Source organism: Myiozetetes cayanensis, unplaced genomic scaffold (assembly GCF_022539395.1).
Source record: "Myiozetetes cayanensis isolate MyiCay16 unplaced genomic scaffold, myiCay2020 scf18, whole genome shotgun sequence".
Classification (NCBI taxonomy): domain Eukaryota; kingdom Metazoa; phylum Chordata; class Aves; order Passeriformes; family Tyrannidae; genus Myiozetetes; species Myiozetetes cayanensis.
In genome coordinates, this window is record NW_026087389.1 from 7,567,958 (window position 1) to 7,583,396 (window position 15,439).

At 41.4% G+C, this 15,439-nt stretch overlaps 1 protein-coding gene and 1 long non-coding RNA gene across 2 annotated transcripts in view; one reads left to right on the forward strand and one right to left on the reverse strand.

Moving 5' to 3' along the window:
* Positions 1-15,439, reverse strand: part of PTPRG (protein tyrosine phosphatase receptor type G) — a 395,341-nt gene that overhangs the window by 64,419 nt on the left and 315,483 nt on the right. The window contains exons 11-13 of the mRNA XM_050312873.1: positions 15,312-15,361; positions 12,133-12,928; positions 4,418-4,550 (exon numbers count right to left, since the gene is read on the reverse strand). Coding sequence (XP_050168830.1) covers positions 4,418-4,550; positions 12,133-12,928; positions 15,312-15,361 — 979 coding nt within the window. The remainder of the gene's footprint in view (positions 1-4,417; positions 4,551-12,132; positions 12,929-15,311; positions 15,362-15,439) is intronic.
* LOC126638748 (uncharacterized) lies at positions 6,986-9,512 on the forward strand. Its single transcript, XR_007628680.1, has 4 exons — positions 6,986-7,124; positions 7,341-7,459; positions 8,531-8,761; positions 9,446-9,512. It is a non-coding gene; the product is annotated as an uncharacterized LOC126638748 (long non-coding RNA).

Sequence of the window (15,439 nt, forward strand, 5' to 3'; positions counted from 1 at the left end):
TAAAATCTTAATTGCTTCTTAATATTCTCTGCTTATTTTTTCCCTTTGAAACCATAGTCTATAGGACTGTAGTGTTTAGATTAAAAATCAGAATGGAAAACAAACAGTGGAAGGTCACCACTTCCTCCTAAAATATGTTTTTTTCCCCCCAAAATGACAGAACTTATTGTGTATGAAAGTATTTCAGTTGATTTCCCAGCTCTAGTCACCCTCCTGCACCTCTGTGAAAAAGAAAGTGACACTGACCCTGGGTTTACCCCTAAGTGTCAATACTCAGGACTTGTTCAATTTGCAACAGAATGTAGTGGAAGTTCTAGAAAAGACATGTTTCAAGCCATATTACGGCTCAGCATACCATAGGAACTCGCCTTGTTACAAAAAACTGAAGTCACACTCAATCCTTAAATAGTTTGGAGGTCACTACCCAACACACTCTGCAGTTCTCGGAGCTCGCAGAAAAGGCTGTGAGAGTAACAGTGGCAAAGACTTAAGACAACCCAAGTAAAATTTTAAACTGACCTTGAAGAACTGCAGAAAGATCTCATGATAGTGAGTCTGGGTATAAAATCACAGATGCAAAACAAATGCCCAGAAATGCAAAAATAATGTGCTTGGGAAACTGTACCTCTCAATGCCCACGTTTTAACGGGCTCTAGACAAGCTAGCAGTGCTCCAGCAAAGATCCTAAAATCCCAGTGAATGGTTCTCAAGAATACTCAGTGGTTGTCCTTACAGCACACAAATTCAGGAACCAGTATGTAAGGAAAGAAAGCAGAAAAAGTACCATTGTGCCACTGCAGAAGCGAATGGTGAATCCATATGGTGAGTAAAACAAGGATCTGGTCTCCTCATCTTTTCTGTCTGCTAAGACTCAAATTCTCAACTAGATGCTAAAAGAAATCAGTTTCAAGCTCTAGAGGTCCTGGGAGCAACAGTCCCCTTCATCATGCCCGTGACAGCTCCAGGATCAGCCAGGCCAGCTTTTCCTCAAGAGGAATCAAAGATGTGCAGAAGCAAAGTGAAACTACAGCCGTCATTGTCCCTCCTGCCCAGGAAGCCCAACTGCCACCCAGCCCCCTCGGATGTCAAGGCTCCTGGTCACCCTGTGATTGTGCTCTCCTCATTTTTCTGGGATAAAAGGCAGTGCAATTTTTGCAGCTTCATTATGCTGACCTAGTTTATTTTCCACTCTACCAACTTAAAAATCACACATCCCTCTTTGCGCAGCAGTGCCATTAAAAGTACTGAATTCAGGAAACTTTAGTAGAAAAGTAATTCAGAGCTGCTGCTTGCCTGCAAATTCCCATCCCTTTTCATTAGTGAGACGGCCACCATGTGAAAAAGATGGAAGTGACCCTTTCTCTTAAACATCACTCATGTTCTTTCACCATTTGTCCAAGATCCATGTGGAAAAGGGACTGAGAACAGCAAATTACCTCTGCAAATAAGGGAGTGTCGTTCAGAAACGGCACAGATCATTTCCAAATATATTCAATTACAAGGAGTCTCTAATGAACCCAGCATGGAAGCTCAGCAGATAAAAAAAGGAAAAGCTTCATCAAACAATGACTGTTTCCTATCACTCTCCTGTTCAAATAAAGGGAACAGAAAATGAAGCTTCCTTACAGCAAGTCATCTTCACAAAACTTATTTTTTGATGTATTATGGAATGAGCTACGAAGAGTCCAAACAGAGATAAATGCTTTGCCAGACCTTCACAAGAAACTTCCCTGACTCCTTATTTCGGTCCCTGGATAATAGGGCACTGATGCGAGGGAAACAAGCAGAAGGCTTCTCTCTGCTTCATTGTTCTGCTTATGTCACCTCTGGTCTCAAATCATCTAATTCCACAAATGCTCAGAAACGCGAAAGTGAAAATATCATTTGTTTTACCCTCAAAATGTATTGCCAAAGGGTAACTATGTCTCTTCTGCTTTTTCTAGTTCTCTGGGTTTTGTTTTGTAATGCTTTTTCTCACACCAAAACAAAGAACTGCTGTGCAAGAAAAGACCCCATGGTCCAGCACGCCTGTCCCCTTGAGGGTTATCCTTTCATCAAGTGTTTCTCTGCTGTGCACTTCAATACCATGTTTCCCTTACTGAAATATCTGTCTCAAACTCGTTTTCATGCCATTTGCTTTGATGGTGTTATTTAGCAAATTATTCCATATGTTGCCCATTGCATTTCAAGCAAAGTATTTCTTCCTGAAAATCCGAATCACTGTTCCTTTCAAACTTCTAAATTAGACTCTGCAGTGTTTGAGAATCTCTTTTTTCCTTACTTTAAAACACTGTCAGAGATAAACATTTTATTTTTTCCTAAGGAAAGGCAATCACACTGCAAAGGGCACATGAAATGCTGTGTTGCCGCTCCAGTGACATGGTTTGCACAATGTTACTGTGGACAATCTGTGTTCTAGTTGCTTGTTGATTTATCATAAAACACATTTTTAATACACTCCCTGCATTTGTTAAAAATCCTCAGAAGTAAGAAGATAGATACACTTTATTTTGAAGCTAGTACACATGTGTTCTCAAGTTTGATTATTGTTTCTCAATTTGTTGCTTTGTATTTATCAAAAACCTTTGCCTGCTACATGACATAATTTCCATTCTACATTAATTTTTAACCTCCACCTTTTTTAGTATCAATTTTTGGCAAAAAACCTGATCTACTGATCTTAAGGGTATTAATTAGAAACTCATAGTTTTACCAAACCCACTGATGAATGTTAACTATTGATGCATGCTATGGAGAGCAGATAAGAAACAACTATTGTCCACATGTAAAAAAACCCAAACACTATTGCAAAAATAATTTGGTTTCAGCTAAAGTCTTTGTTGACTTATCTTCCTTGATTTATCTGTGTGTGTTGGCTATTGCGAAGCAAATAAAATGTTATGAGGTGGATGGTTAGGAATTTTGAAGATATATTTAAATTTAATTAACATACCTTAATTTTACTAGAGTAAAATATTTCTACAACAGAAACTAATATTTATCAAAAGTTAGTCTCTAACTGTTGGTCATTAAACCAGTACCTCCCAACTTTAATATCTTCTCAAGGATGGTACTGTTACTCTTTGAGCACATTGAACACTAATTTTGCAATTATTTCTCTTGATCCATTAGTGAAATTGCAAAGAAATGGAAATGTTTTGCAAACAGTGAGAGGTACCAATATTCCTCTAGATAATAGCTGTTAGCATTGCATTTCAAAACATTTTCTCTGTAGAAGAGCATTTTGTATCCACATGAGCCAAATATTACAAACCCCTCATTACAGTGCTTCAGGATATACCATATCCTTCCAGGGCTTGACTGGTGCGAATGTGACCAAGTTTAGTCTTTCAAATGAAGAAAATACATATTGAAACACAGGACACTACAACGGGATCTTCAGAAGCTTTTTAATTTCAGTCTGTGTGCACATATCACTGCAATTTTATTCAGTGTCTTACTGCAAGGATGTTAATTATTTGCAAATATTAATAGAAATGATTTTCATAAGGCTATTGTCATCTATTTATTAATTATTTCAAATGTTCTCAGCCTCAGTAATTTGGCCAATTAATTGTCAGTGAAATGGGTGCACTGAAAAATGACTTGGTACTTTTTTAATTGATTCTGCAAATATAATGATCAATGGGCTGGTATTTCTCATCAAAGCTACTTTCCTGTGTCCCATCTAATAAAATAATTCCTAAATACCTTGTATGTGACTAATCCCTGGTTAATTTTAGCTTCCAGACAAATGAGGTGTCTTTGGGTTCTGGTTCTGACTTAAGCAGGTGCTGCAGGTTTTAATTTACTCTAAATCAAATGGAGATGGGTTTGTTGATGCTAATCCTAGTCTCCACCACTGAAGCAATGTCCACTGGTGTGAGGCAATCTTGACTCTCAAGACCTTGCAGGCTACACTTCTGAACACCTCACCAGTGCTAAAGAACTCTGACTCAGAGCATCCCTACGGAATGTGAAACAAGCTTAGTCCCCTTACTTGAAGCACAGTCAAAGGAAGGAAAGAATTGCTTAAGATTACACAGGAGGTTTGTAGTAAGGACACCCATGGAACCAAGGCCAGTCTCACTGGGCTTTTCTGCCACAACAACTTTTCCTGAAGGCCAAGACAAAGATAACTGTTTAGAGCTACTTTGGAGGCACTAATTGTGAAAATATTTGTCGCCATTGCTGTTGGCTCTACCATTACTAGAGCCCTACCAAGCCCATTTTCATGACACAAAAATCAATATTTAAGGCAGCTGAACAGTTAGCCAGCAAAGGTGTTCTAGCATCCAGAGAGTTATCTAATGCATCTATCACCACAAAAATAAAAAACACAGGGTCATATTAAAAACAGCACCTGAAATGTGTTTTAAATCATAATCAGTTTCCAGTGATAAGGAAACAGGCTCACCTCCAGTAGACAAGCACAGCGATGAGGAGAATGAGGCACACAAAGGTCAGTGCTGAGACCACAATGAGTGGGATGATCCATTCCATCTTACCAGGAGAAGGTCTCGTGGCCATGCTGGAGCTGTTCTTGCCAGCTGTGTGTTAAACAAATAAGAAAACCAGTCACTGAATGGAAAAAAGAATTACTGCACGGAAAACCGTGTAAACAAAACAAATAGCTTATCCATTTTACATGGTAAGAGTAAACAGAGCAGAGATCCTCTAACTGCAGGGTGGGACTCCATTTGTCTTCAGTCTGAGACATGAGAGCACAGAAGTATGGTGTTTATTGCCACATATGGCTTGGATTTTACTACTGCCTGTAATTACGGTCTCATAGACACTTTTAGGACTCTTTTGTGCAAGCACCTATTATCAGATGTGGAGTACCCCACTGAGCCATTTCACCACGGCAACTAAGTAAACGCTGTGCTCCGTCATCAGTGTTTGCAGATAAATGCACTCTGTTTCTCAATACTACAGGACAGCCCTGTTTGCAAAGCTCAGTGTAATACTTTGCTTCAGAAATAAATTTCTTGGTAACTATCTTAAAATAAAAAATCCTCAACATGTTGGGTGTCATGTCACATCATTTGCAGAATTGTCACAATCTGGTGGGTTCCTGCATACGAAAGCACTTTTTAGCATATGGATTGTCAAGATGGGTGGATGAATGAATGAATAGGATGTGTTGTAACCGACAGAAGAAATCATTATGCCACAGCTTTTGAACGAAATTAAAGTTCGTCAATATCCTGAGATCTAGCCGAGTAACTCTGCTTCACTTTTTGCATGACATCTCATTAAAATGATTGTATCATATAGAAGATGAATATCTAGAGCTTCTGCAAGTACTGGAGCCAATGAGCATAGACACTGTACCAATGTATTTCAAAAGACACCTAATTTGTGCAAATTCGTGTAGACTCGATGAATAAATTGTTTTAGACAGAATGATAGAAGAAAAATGCAGCAGCGGATTCTCTATCTTATTCATGTTTCCTAACAAACAGGCAGTATCTGATCAATACCTGCCAACAGGACATAATGGAAAAGGATTAGTATAAACAGCTTCAGATTTTGAGGATTGAAACATGCACACTTGACTTCTACTTTTAGCCTATGTGAGTCTTTCCTTACCAACATGATTCCTTGCCCTTGTTCAGTATTGCATTATCATATCTTCTGAAACTGCTGCAAATCCTACCAGAAGAACGTAATTGCCTTTTCACCATAGGCAGGCAAAACACAGATAATTGGAAGTCACCAGATGTCACATAATATGAAGTCATACTCTATTTTAATAGCATTTAGATTATACTCCTCGGTAGGCAGGAGTAAAATTCAACTAACGTGGAAGTAAAGGTTAATTGTAAATGCTTTTGCCTGACTGCTGAAAACAGAGCAAGGCTGCAGGCTGCTGCAAGCCCAGCAAGAAATCTTTCTAGTTTTAAGAACTAGGCTGATAGAGGTAATGCCCTTTAGCAAGCAGTCTAAATGAGGTGCTAATAAGAGGGGTGTTTGGGGGAACTGAATGTGCACTTTGATTGAACATCTCTGATTTCCTTGACTAAGAAGAGTAAGGAAAAAAAAAACCAACCCCAAAATTAAAGCAAAGGCTTATTCTCTGTATTTGCCAAACTTACAAAATTGTAAGTCTTGAGGCATCAGTTTTTACCAGTGCATTTCAAATCATTTATCAGCATGGGAAAAGTAAGCCTGTGAAATAAGTCTAATCAGAATGGTAAAAGGGACAAAGCAAAAAAAAAAAACCACGTGATGCAATAAAACTTCATAGGAGAGCCAAGTAGTCCTACCACCTTACGTCCATTAGGGTGTTGCTTCAGTTCTCTCCAAAGACAGTACTCTGTTTAGTTTCACCTCCACATCTTTCAACACAAAAACATATGTTTCTGTTTGCATGGGAAGAAAATTAAATTCCATTGTAAGCACAGCATGGGCTGGAGTCCCAGTGCACACCATTAAATTCTGCAGTGCTCACGATGCTCCTCTTACTCAGTCTGTTGTGGAGAACACACTTATCTGCCCCTGCCAACTTCCAGTACCACAGATGTGAGGATAAGAAAGTGTGCAGAGTGCCAGAATAGCAAATGCCATTCCTGCACGCTGATGGCTGGCCCTGAAATTCCAGTTGGGAATGCCCAAGCAGTGATGTGCTTCAGAAAAAAAGACACAGTTCCTGTGCTGGTTTTGAAGAAAAAGTCTTAGGTGTTTTCCACTGCTTAAATAAGAGAGAGCTTAAACAAACAGCATATCCTTGTAATGGTGCCCACCACAAGCTGTACTTGGTGGTGGCAAGCTTAAAAAATGGACTAGGAAACTCCATTTTTGCTAAGAAATGTAAACAGTTTCCAGTGGCATATGCCTTCGTTGAATTAATTCAGTTTGCCTTTTACTGGCTTGGAATTCATCCCAGTAGGAAGGAATAAAAATTATTACAGTATATCTGTTTCAGGAGGTCCCACATGATACAAGCCCTGGCACTGCTAAATCTACTCCTGCGTCTGGAAAAATCCGTAACTTCTGTGAACCACCCATTCAGCAGTTCCACCCAGGCACTGGATGGATGAGCCCTGGCACAGGGAGTATTGGATGGCGTCAGGCAGCGAGGGAAGCTCTGGCAGTGCAACTCTTGCACAAAGGTCAAGGTAAGACAGAGGCTTCTGCCACTTGTGAAATGTACTTTTTTTCCTGTGGATTCTTGGTAATTGGTTCCTGAGAAAAGAAACATGTTTATTTCCCTTAAGTAACACTGCTTGCTATAATAAGCAACCATAGCTGTACTATATAACCTATCTACTTTTATCATTCCTCATCATTGCACAAACTGCCAGGACAAAGTTCTGTTTGTTGTACCATTACAGATACCATTAACCAAAGAAAAGCCCTGCTGCTGAACTGCCTCAGACCACATGGCCTCTTAAAAGACAGTCCACTTGCTCATCTTTCCTTTGAATAAATGAAGTTATGGACTTATACAAAGGTATTAAATAATTCTGAAAAATAGTATTTGCCATATTATTAAACGATGAAAAGGCAAAACAAAACCATGTTTTTTAAAAAATATATTACCTTTGATACAAGCTCATGTCATTGTGCAGCTATTTTTTTCCTATTTCTTTAAATGCATTCCTGCAATGCTCACAATTACAGGCTGTGCACAGCCAAACATGGCTTTTCACTGCTTTGTAAACAGATGCCAATCATATTTACTCATATGTCTGAAATTCATAGTTTGCAGACATGAAATAACTCAATTATTTTATTTTCAAGCCATTCTGCTGTTTCCTCCTGTAAGCTGCAATGTGAATCTTTGAAGATATTTAAAAGCTGTCGGGGCACAATCCTGAGTAATGTGCTCCCTTCCTGAGCAGTGAGGCTGGACTAGCTGACTTCAGTGGTCCCTCCCAACCTTATCCACTCTGTGATCCTGTGTGAAAATGGCTCAAGTGCTACACGAAAACACAGCTTAATAATCCTCGCTGCGTATGGAGAAGAAAGAATTACACAGATGTTTAATTATCTTAATGAGGTTATTCCCAAAAGGCTATTGTAACCTCAGACCTGGCAAAGACTGCTCTAAAACCCAAAATTCAGTCTCTGTTAAAGGCATACACCAGGCTTGAAATTTAACCCTGCACATCATCTCTATCTCTACAAAGCCCCCTCGTGGGAGGAACTCAGAAGAAGTGGGTGAGCACTGAGGGATGGAGAACCTGGCTGAAATTTGGATGAAGAGCCAAACCTATGCTTCTGTTCTCAGTCCCTGCTCACCACTCAGGCAGAAGTCCCAACTGGACAGATGTTCCTTTGCCCACAACAGCCTAGTCGTTATCTTCTGTCAAAAACAAAGGATCTGTTTAACTGTCTGGCACAATCAACCAAAATTCTGTGGGGTTGTATCTTCTCTAGCCTGGTGAAACTGAATCATCCAGGTTTTCATTTTTTTCCCTTGCTTTTTTTTTTTTTTTTTTTTTTTTCCCCTCCCCATTCCCCCCCAACCCCCCCTCTGCCCATAGGGTATCATTCTAATTGCTGTTTTTCTAATTTTCAGGTTTCAGAGTCACGGACAATGCTGAGCAGCTGTGTGTGTAACAGTTGCAGATCAAAGGTACAATTAGTCTAATGTGGGCACCAAAACAGAGAAAAAGGATGATCAGGAAAATGAAAGAGGAGAATGCAAGCAAGCATTCGGTGACAGAAGAAAATCATCAGCCCTGGCTGGTACCACCAGACAAGAAGAGGCCAATGCCATTTGGAAAATAATGACATGGCCTCAGGAGAGGTGTGTGTATGTGTGTGTGAAATAAGCACTAAAAGAAAATGAGCCTTGCTGTACTAATTGGCCTTGCACTTTCCCTGTAATTTCTCATGAGTTCCCTGTTCTCCTCTAATCATCCACACTCATGAGTACTTCCCCATTCAGTTATCTCCTTACAACTGCTAATTTGATGCTATATAATTAATTTTACAAGTGTACATTGTTATGAAACAATTTTCTACTCTTTAAAATGATTAAACTTTCTACTCACAAAAACAGTTTTGAAACCTTGACAGCTTTTTAAAACCTGCTTTCTGTGAGAAAAAATGCACCCAAAAATGTTTCTGCCCTCACAGTGAGACACAGTAAACTGCAAGGGTGCTTTTTGCTCACTTTGGATGTGGTCTCAACACTCTTTAACTGTCCTGATGCTCAAAAACCCTTTCAGACACTTCTGACAATGCCTTTTTGGCTTCACTTGTCTTGATTTCAGATTTACCTTGTTACGGAAAACCTTTAAAGCCATTTCTCATAGATAAGGTCTTGCTACGGCTGCAGTTTCACTGAACTCAACTGGCATGAGGGAGGTCAGGTCTGTCTGTATAAATTGAAAATTTCCATACTACTGTGGAAAACAATTAAGCTGAATCAACTAGTCTTAGGCTTTGTGCTAGTCTAATTCACCAGTCTGTGTCTTTGGTAACCTAGATCGAGCCTGGAAGAAAGCTCCTTCTCCTGGATTCTTCTCACAGGGGCAGCACTCCCAACAGGCCAGACAGGCCCTATTTGGACACATTTAGTGAAATATTTGGGCAAATTCCAGGCTAGTTAGATCTCATCTATCAAAGCCTGGTGGTTCAAGATAAAAAGAAAAGAAGGACTTGTCTGAAGAGACTTTGAAGGACAAGATTCTCACACATGGTACAAAGAGATTCAGACTGAGAGACTCCATTCCAAAGCCAGTAAGAAACACCTCAAAATGTTCTCACTAAAAATTAGCCTTTCCCAAAGTCTGGACAGGGACTCACCAGGTTTATGACCAACCTAAATTTTTTCACCTGGAGGTCATAGATAGGGAATGAGCTCCTACTTCAAGAAACCGGCACAAATGGGTCCTTCTTCATCTCTGAATAGCCATTCCCAGCCCTTTTGCTGTTGAGTGTCCTTTTCAGGACACTGAGGGATCTGGGAGAGGCTTGCCTGAGAAGCTGAAAAATGGCACAGTTCCTTCTCCTCATCTTGGGTAGTTCACCAGAGGTTTAACTGCAATTTAACTAATTTGCAATAAACAGGCAACTCTCACTCATCTTTTTCCCCATCAAACATGTGCTGATTATTTCAGATATAGTTTCCTACACATGGAAGCCACTTTTTAAAGACACAGTGATCACAGTAAGTTATCCTTCCTCCATATATAGGTACAGAAAACCTAATTTGCAGGGTACTTTCAAAACTGATTGTCTTTGTTGTAGTCTTCAGGCACAGTGACTTCAAGCCATCAAGCCTGGAAGTGAGCAAAGCTCTAAAAGAGGCTGTCTAGTAGGAGGCAAAGCTGTACTGGACCACTTTCAACAATAGTTCTCTGCATGCTAAAAAGAGACAGACTAAGGGGATATAATTCACTATAGCTAGTATTTCTTAGCAATATTAAAAATATTTTCCCATCTCATTGATTTTAGTATTTTTATCTTATCTTCACTACGGAATTATTAGCAATCTCTTTGTCGCAAGTTAAGAATTAAGGCCAACTACTCATCTTTTTTTTTAAATTTTTTAGGGTGAGAACAAGCCATGAGATCCTTTCTAGGTCTTATATAAGAAACATTGTACTTGGGCCATACAAGAAACTGGCACATGAGAAAAAGGGAAGCCAAATGCAGGAAGAACTATTTTAGAAGCAGGTTTATCCATGCAGATTGAATTGCTGGGCTTTGAACCTAACTGGTGCTGAATGCTTACTCCTAATATTGAAAAGTTCCCTCCTTCCTGACAGAAAGTGGCACATTGAAAGCTTCCTGACAGGCATCTCAGACCATGTTCAGTGGGAGCACTGAATTTTGAAGATTTCCAGTTGAGAAGTAAGAAAAACAGCACTGTTTTCAAAAAAATCAGCACAATTTGGGTGCAAGTTTCTTGTCTTCTGCATTGTTAATCTGATCTCTTACAGAACAGTTATGATTCACCGCGTTAGAGTCAGGTCAGCATTTCTGTAACAAATGTTATTAAAGATTGGATTAAGCTTTGTTTGTTAAATTGGTTCCGAGTTATAACTGAGTGCACAATATCTGCATTTTTGTGTTTATCAGTGTAGGGAAAAATAAATATGCAAGGTTTTTTCACAGTACTCTAGAGCAGCTTTGATGGAAAAAGAAAATTACAAAACACTCCAAGATTACCAAAATAAACAATAAGAGTAAAAAAACCCACGCCGAACAAAAAAAGTGCACTATCTCATAAATGCTGGTGGTAATACACATAATCACTCATATAAACTTGTCACCATATCTAAATCCCAGTATTTACTCTGCAAATAAATCCACACATATGTGCTCCATTTGCTCCTTGCAGTTTTCCTCACCAGTGCTTGGAGCTCCCCGAACAGAAACACGTGTGGACATTCCACACTTTGGTAGCACCATGAGATTCCTGTTTCCATAGGCCAGACTGGGCTTGGTGCACATGCAGATCACCTGGGCAGGCTTCCAAAAGCTTGTATTTGCTGAGTACTGTGGAGTTGGTACATAAACCCAGAGCTGGTGTGCACAGGAGCACTGGCAATTCTCATCAGGACAAACAGACAATATGTGAACACTGCCTGGCTAAGATTTTTCCTTTCCACAGGAAAAAAAAAAGAACTCCAGTGCAAAACGTGCCTTGTTTTGGAAGATCAGAGCATGTAGGTTTTGTGGTGAGAAATAAAGCAGCAATGTTCCCATATTTGGGAGAATATCTCAAAGCCCAATCAGGGAGAATCCTGCAGATAAAATAAATTAGCTTGCAGCATATATAGCAAATTTCCTATGAAACACCAGTTTGGCACAGCAGCCGCTCTTCCAAATTAATTTTCCAGCTATGGTTCACTGCATTCCTCTCTCTTTTTCTTTTAAACAAAATTCTTGACGCAGCACATTGGGGGTTAACATTTTTGCAAATTTTCTTTTGTAGTAAGTAAAAAGGACCATGAATCTGTCCCAGTAAAAGAAAATTATGTTCCTTTCCCCTCTGCTACCCACCAGTAACAATTTGTGGATTGGGTCCTCTGACAACCTGCCCACTGGATGAAGTCAGGCACCACAAAAATGTTTTATCTCCTGGAAATCAGTAAGGAATTTGGATTGTGTCCTTTTCCAACACTCTTATGCTGGTAAAACCAGTTTTCCCTGGAGGTCACTCACCTGGATTAATGGTGATGAATTTGTTATCTGAGGGGTATTCCTCTGGAAACCTGTCCTCCTTTGGAGGAGGTTTTCTTGTAGTCTCTGGTCTTCTTGGGATCTTGCCCGGGTACAGTTCATCGGTGAACGCTGGTGGCACTTGGGTGGAAGGGAGCGGCTGGGGCTGAGTGCTGGCTTCATCCAAGTTCTCCTCCTCGGGACCTCCAGCCGCGGGGGCAACGTTTTGGTTTGGCTCTTCACCCGATATGGTTTTATTTCCTTCTTCCTCAGCAGTCCGGTTGGGGGAAGCCACGGCCACGCCGGGCTCCGTGCTATTGCGCGCCTCCCCGGCTGCCGTCGCCCTGTTTCTCTCCTTCTTCTCAGCATCCTTCTCTTCCTCTTCCTCGTGCTCCCGCTCCCCGTCCTCACTTTCACTCTTTTCATCCTTCTCCCCCTCCTCAGCTCCCTCGCCATCCTTGGTCAGTGCCGAGTCCCGCTCCGGCCCTGGGGAGGCGGCGGCGGCCTCGGTGGTGGCCACCACGGGCCGTCCCGCCTGTTTGCTGGGGGCGGCCGCCGTGGGCAGCCGGGTGGGCCAGACGCTGCTGGGGAAGGAGGAGATGCCTCCACCGCTGAAGCCCAGCCCTGCCAGCAAGGTGCTGGTCACCACTGAGGCCACGGTGGCCTGGCTGCCGCTGGAGGAAGGCCCCATCCCTGTGGCCATGGACACGAAGGAGAAAGGGAGCCCCGAGGAGGTCCAGGTGGAGGAGCCGGAGCTGATGGGAGCCATGTCGGCTGAGGAGGCAGGAGATGCCGTGGGCTTGAGGAGGTCACCGGCAGCAGAGGGGAAGAAAACACAGCAGAGAACATCAGCAGGGGCCCAACATGCTACCTGGGGTCATTTTTCTTTTGCTTTTCCCTCCCTTTCCACACATGTGCCATTCTGGTTGCTGTTCTCTTAAAGCCAGACTCCCACCAGCTGGATGCAGGGCTGAGCCAGGACAGGACAAGCCAAAGAGCTACCAGCAAACCACAAAGTGAAGAAATCTCCCTGAATTTACCACACCATCATCAAAACCCTCTTTATCCTTATCTTTGTTTTACATCGGGACCTTCTCCACCCACGTCACCGCTGACTTGTGAGTAACGTTTCCTCTCAGGGGTGAGGAGAATGTAAAGGAGTTTAATGAGTTTAGCTGCATTACTCACAGTGCTTTAATCCTCAGAATACAGAAGTTTAAAAATACAGTGTTACATAAGGACTGTCTCAAAATAATGGCTGTGCTGCCAACGCGAGCATCCATGGCTGGTGGGTCTGTTCTGACAAGGAACCCTGGGTCTTCCCACACACATTGTGAGGCCCTCAAATGGTACTATTTTTATTACATTAATTTACCCATCAGCATTATTCCCCTAAGGACTGATGCTGCAGGGAGGTAGAAAAGAGCAGCAGCACGGCCAGCTGGGCAGTCATGAAGCACTTGGAGAGCATCAGAAGCCCTTCAGCAAGCCACCACTACCTCTGCCAGGACCACCAGGCTGCAGCACTCATGTATAGACTCGGTTTTCTACAACCACAACCCTCCCTGGCCACCACCAGTGACCCAAAGCCAGGCCTGACACTGCCCACTTCTCTCAGGGAGCTGAGAGGAAGCAGGGAATGAGCTATGGACTTTGCATCCTCTGCACCCTGCCACTGTTATTCGAATGTCAACCCAGTGCACACATGCTTGCATGCAGGTCTCTGTGCACACATGTGCTCTACTGGAAATAAAAGCCTTTGATATATACATAAAGATCTAAACCTTGGTCTATACATAAGGAACTAGTCATTCCCCTTCCTGAATGTGGAAAAAGACACTGAAGAGTCTGACACCGAATTGACTAAAGATGAGGAATAATTCTGTGGAAGAGCTGAGCCAGCAGTTCTGCCTGGACAACCTGACCACCCTCTCTGATTTAGTGGAAAATGTCTCACGTTACAGAATTCAAGACAGAGAGGACCATTGGCTGGAAAGGTACACACCAGATGAGTACAAACAAGGGTTAAATAGGTGCTACTGAACAGTTTTTAAAAAAGTAAAGTGTTAATTTCTGAAACTGAAACGTATAACTTCACAGTATTTCTGCATCTCTCTGCAATTCCCAGGTTCAGTTGGGCCATGTAATTGAAATGCTGCAGCAAACCAAGAAAGGCTGCTTTCTCACGTTATTTTTGACCAGCTGCAATCACAGAGAACCTGAGATCTCAGATGAAAAGCCGTGCTTTAGAGATTTCAAGCCAAAACTTTAAATAAGCATCTAAACTTTCAGATACTTATCAATGTGAATCCCTGCGGCACTGTGAGATTTGCTTTTCACTGGCATGAACAGTCTCAAAGCTGGACTGAGTATTAAAATTTGACAGCAGATTTTATATGTCTAGAATACCTCTATACATCATTAAACAAACATTAATCATTCAAATGCAAGCTTTGTAAGTGTTATTTGCTTACTAGGGAACATATCAAACTGGAACAGAATAAAACCAGAAGCAATGTACTTAGAGTAAGTTCAGTACTGTGAATCCAGCCCATAAATTTGATGGAATAATTCAGTACACTGAACGCCAAGAACTTCAGGTTATGGATAGTTTATGTTAAATAAACTATTAAGATGCTTTCAATATGGAAACAGTGTATTCCAGTTTTACTGCAAATATACCAGCATTTCTGATTCTGGAACACAAAAGTTGGCTTCAGTGACTTGTGAATTAAAATTCAAACAAAGAGATTGTTGAGGCTTTATTCACATAATAACAGGTATCCTTAGAGCATGGGAAGAGTAAGGATGATGTGTGTGAGGCCTTATTCCTGGTGCTTACACTTCTGGTCATACAGTTAACAAAAGAAATTCAATTTATTTCCACAGTCATCATTAAGATTACAAATTCCCTCTAAATGGGTTGAACATAGATTTGGAAAGATTTTTTTTTTTTAACACTCGATTCTTCAGTAGTCAAAGCCTCTCAGAGCATGAAGCTAGAAAACCAAACCCCTTCCAATATTTCATATTGGAAATATATTGCCTGTTATAAATCCTTCTGCGGTGGGTCTGAACACCCCCCTCCCCAGGAGAGCTGGGTCCTGCCGCAGATTTCCAACACCGTGCTGCCACCTGGTGGGAATGTCCCCAAATCCCAGCTCCCCAAATCCACGACTTACCACTCCTGTCTTCACAATTCTGGTCCCCTCGAAAATTCGAGTGGTGTTAGCTGAGGGAGGAAGAAGAGCAGTGTGTCAGTGGGTTGGGAAGGGAGGCAGCGATACAACTGCTGAGCAACTGCTGAACA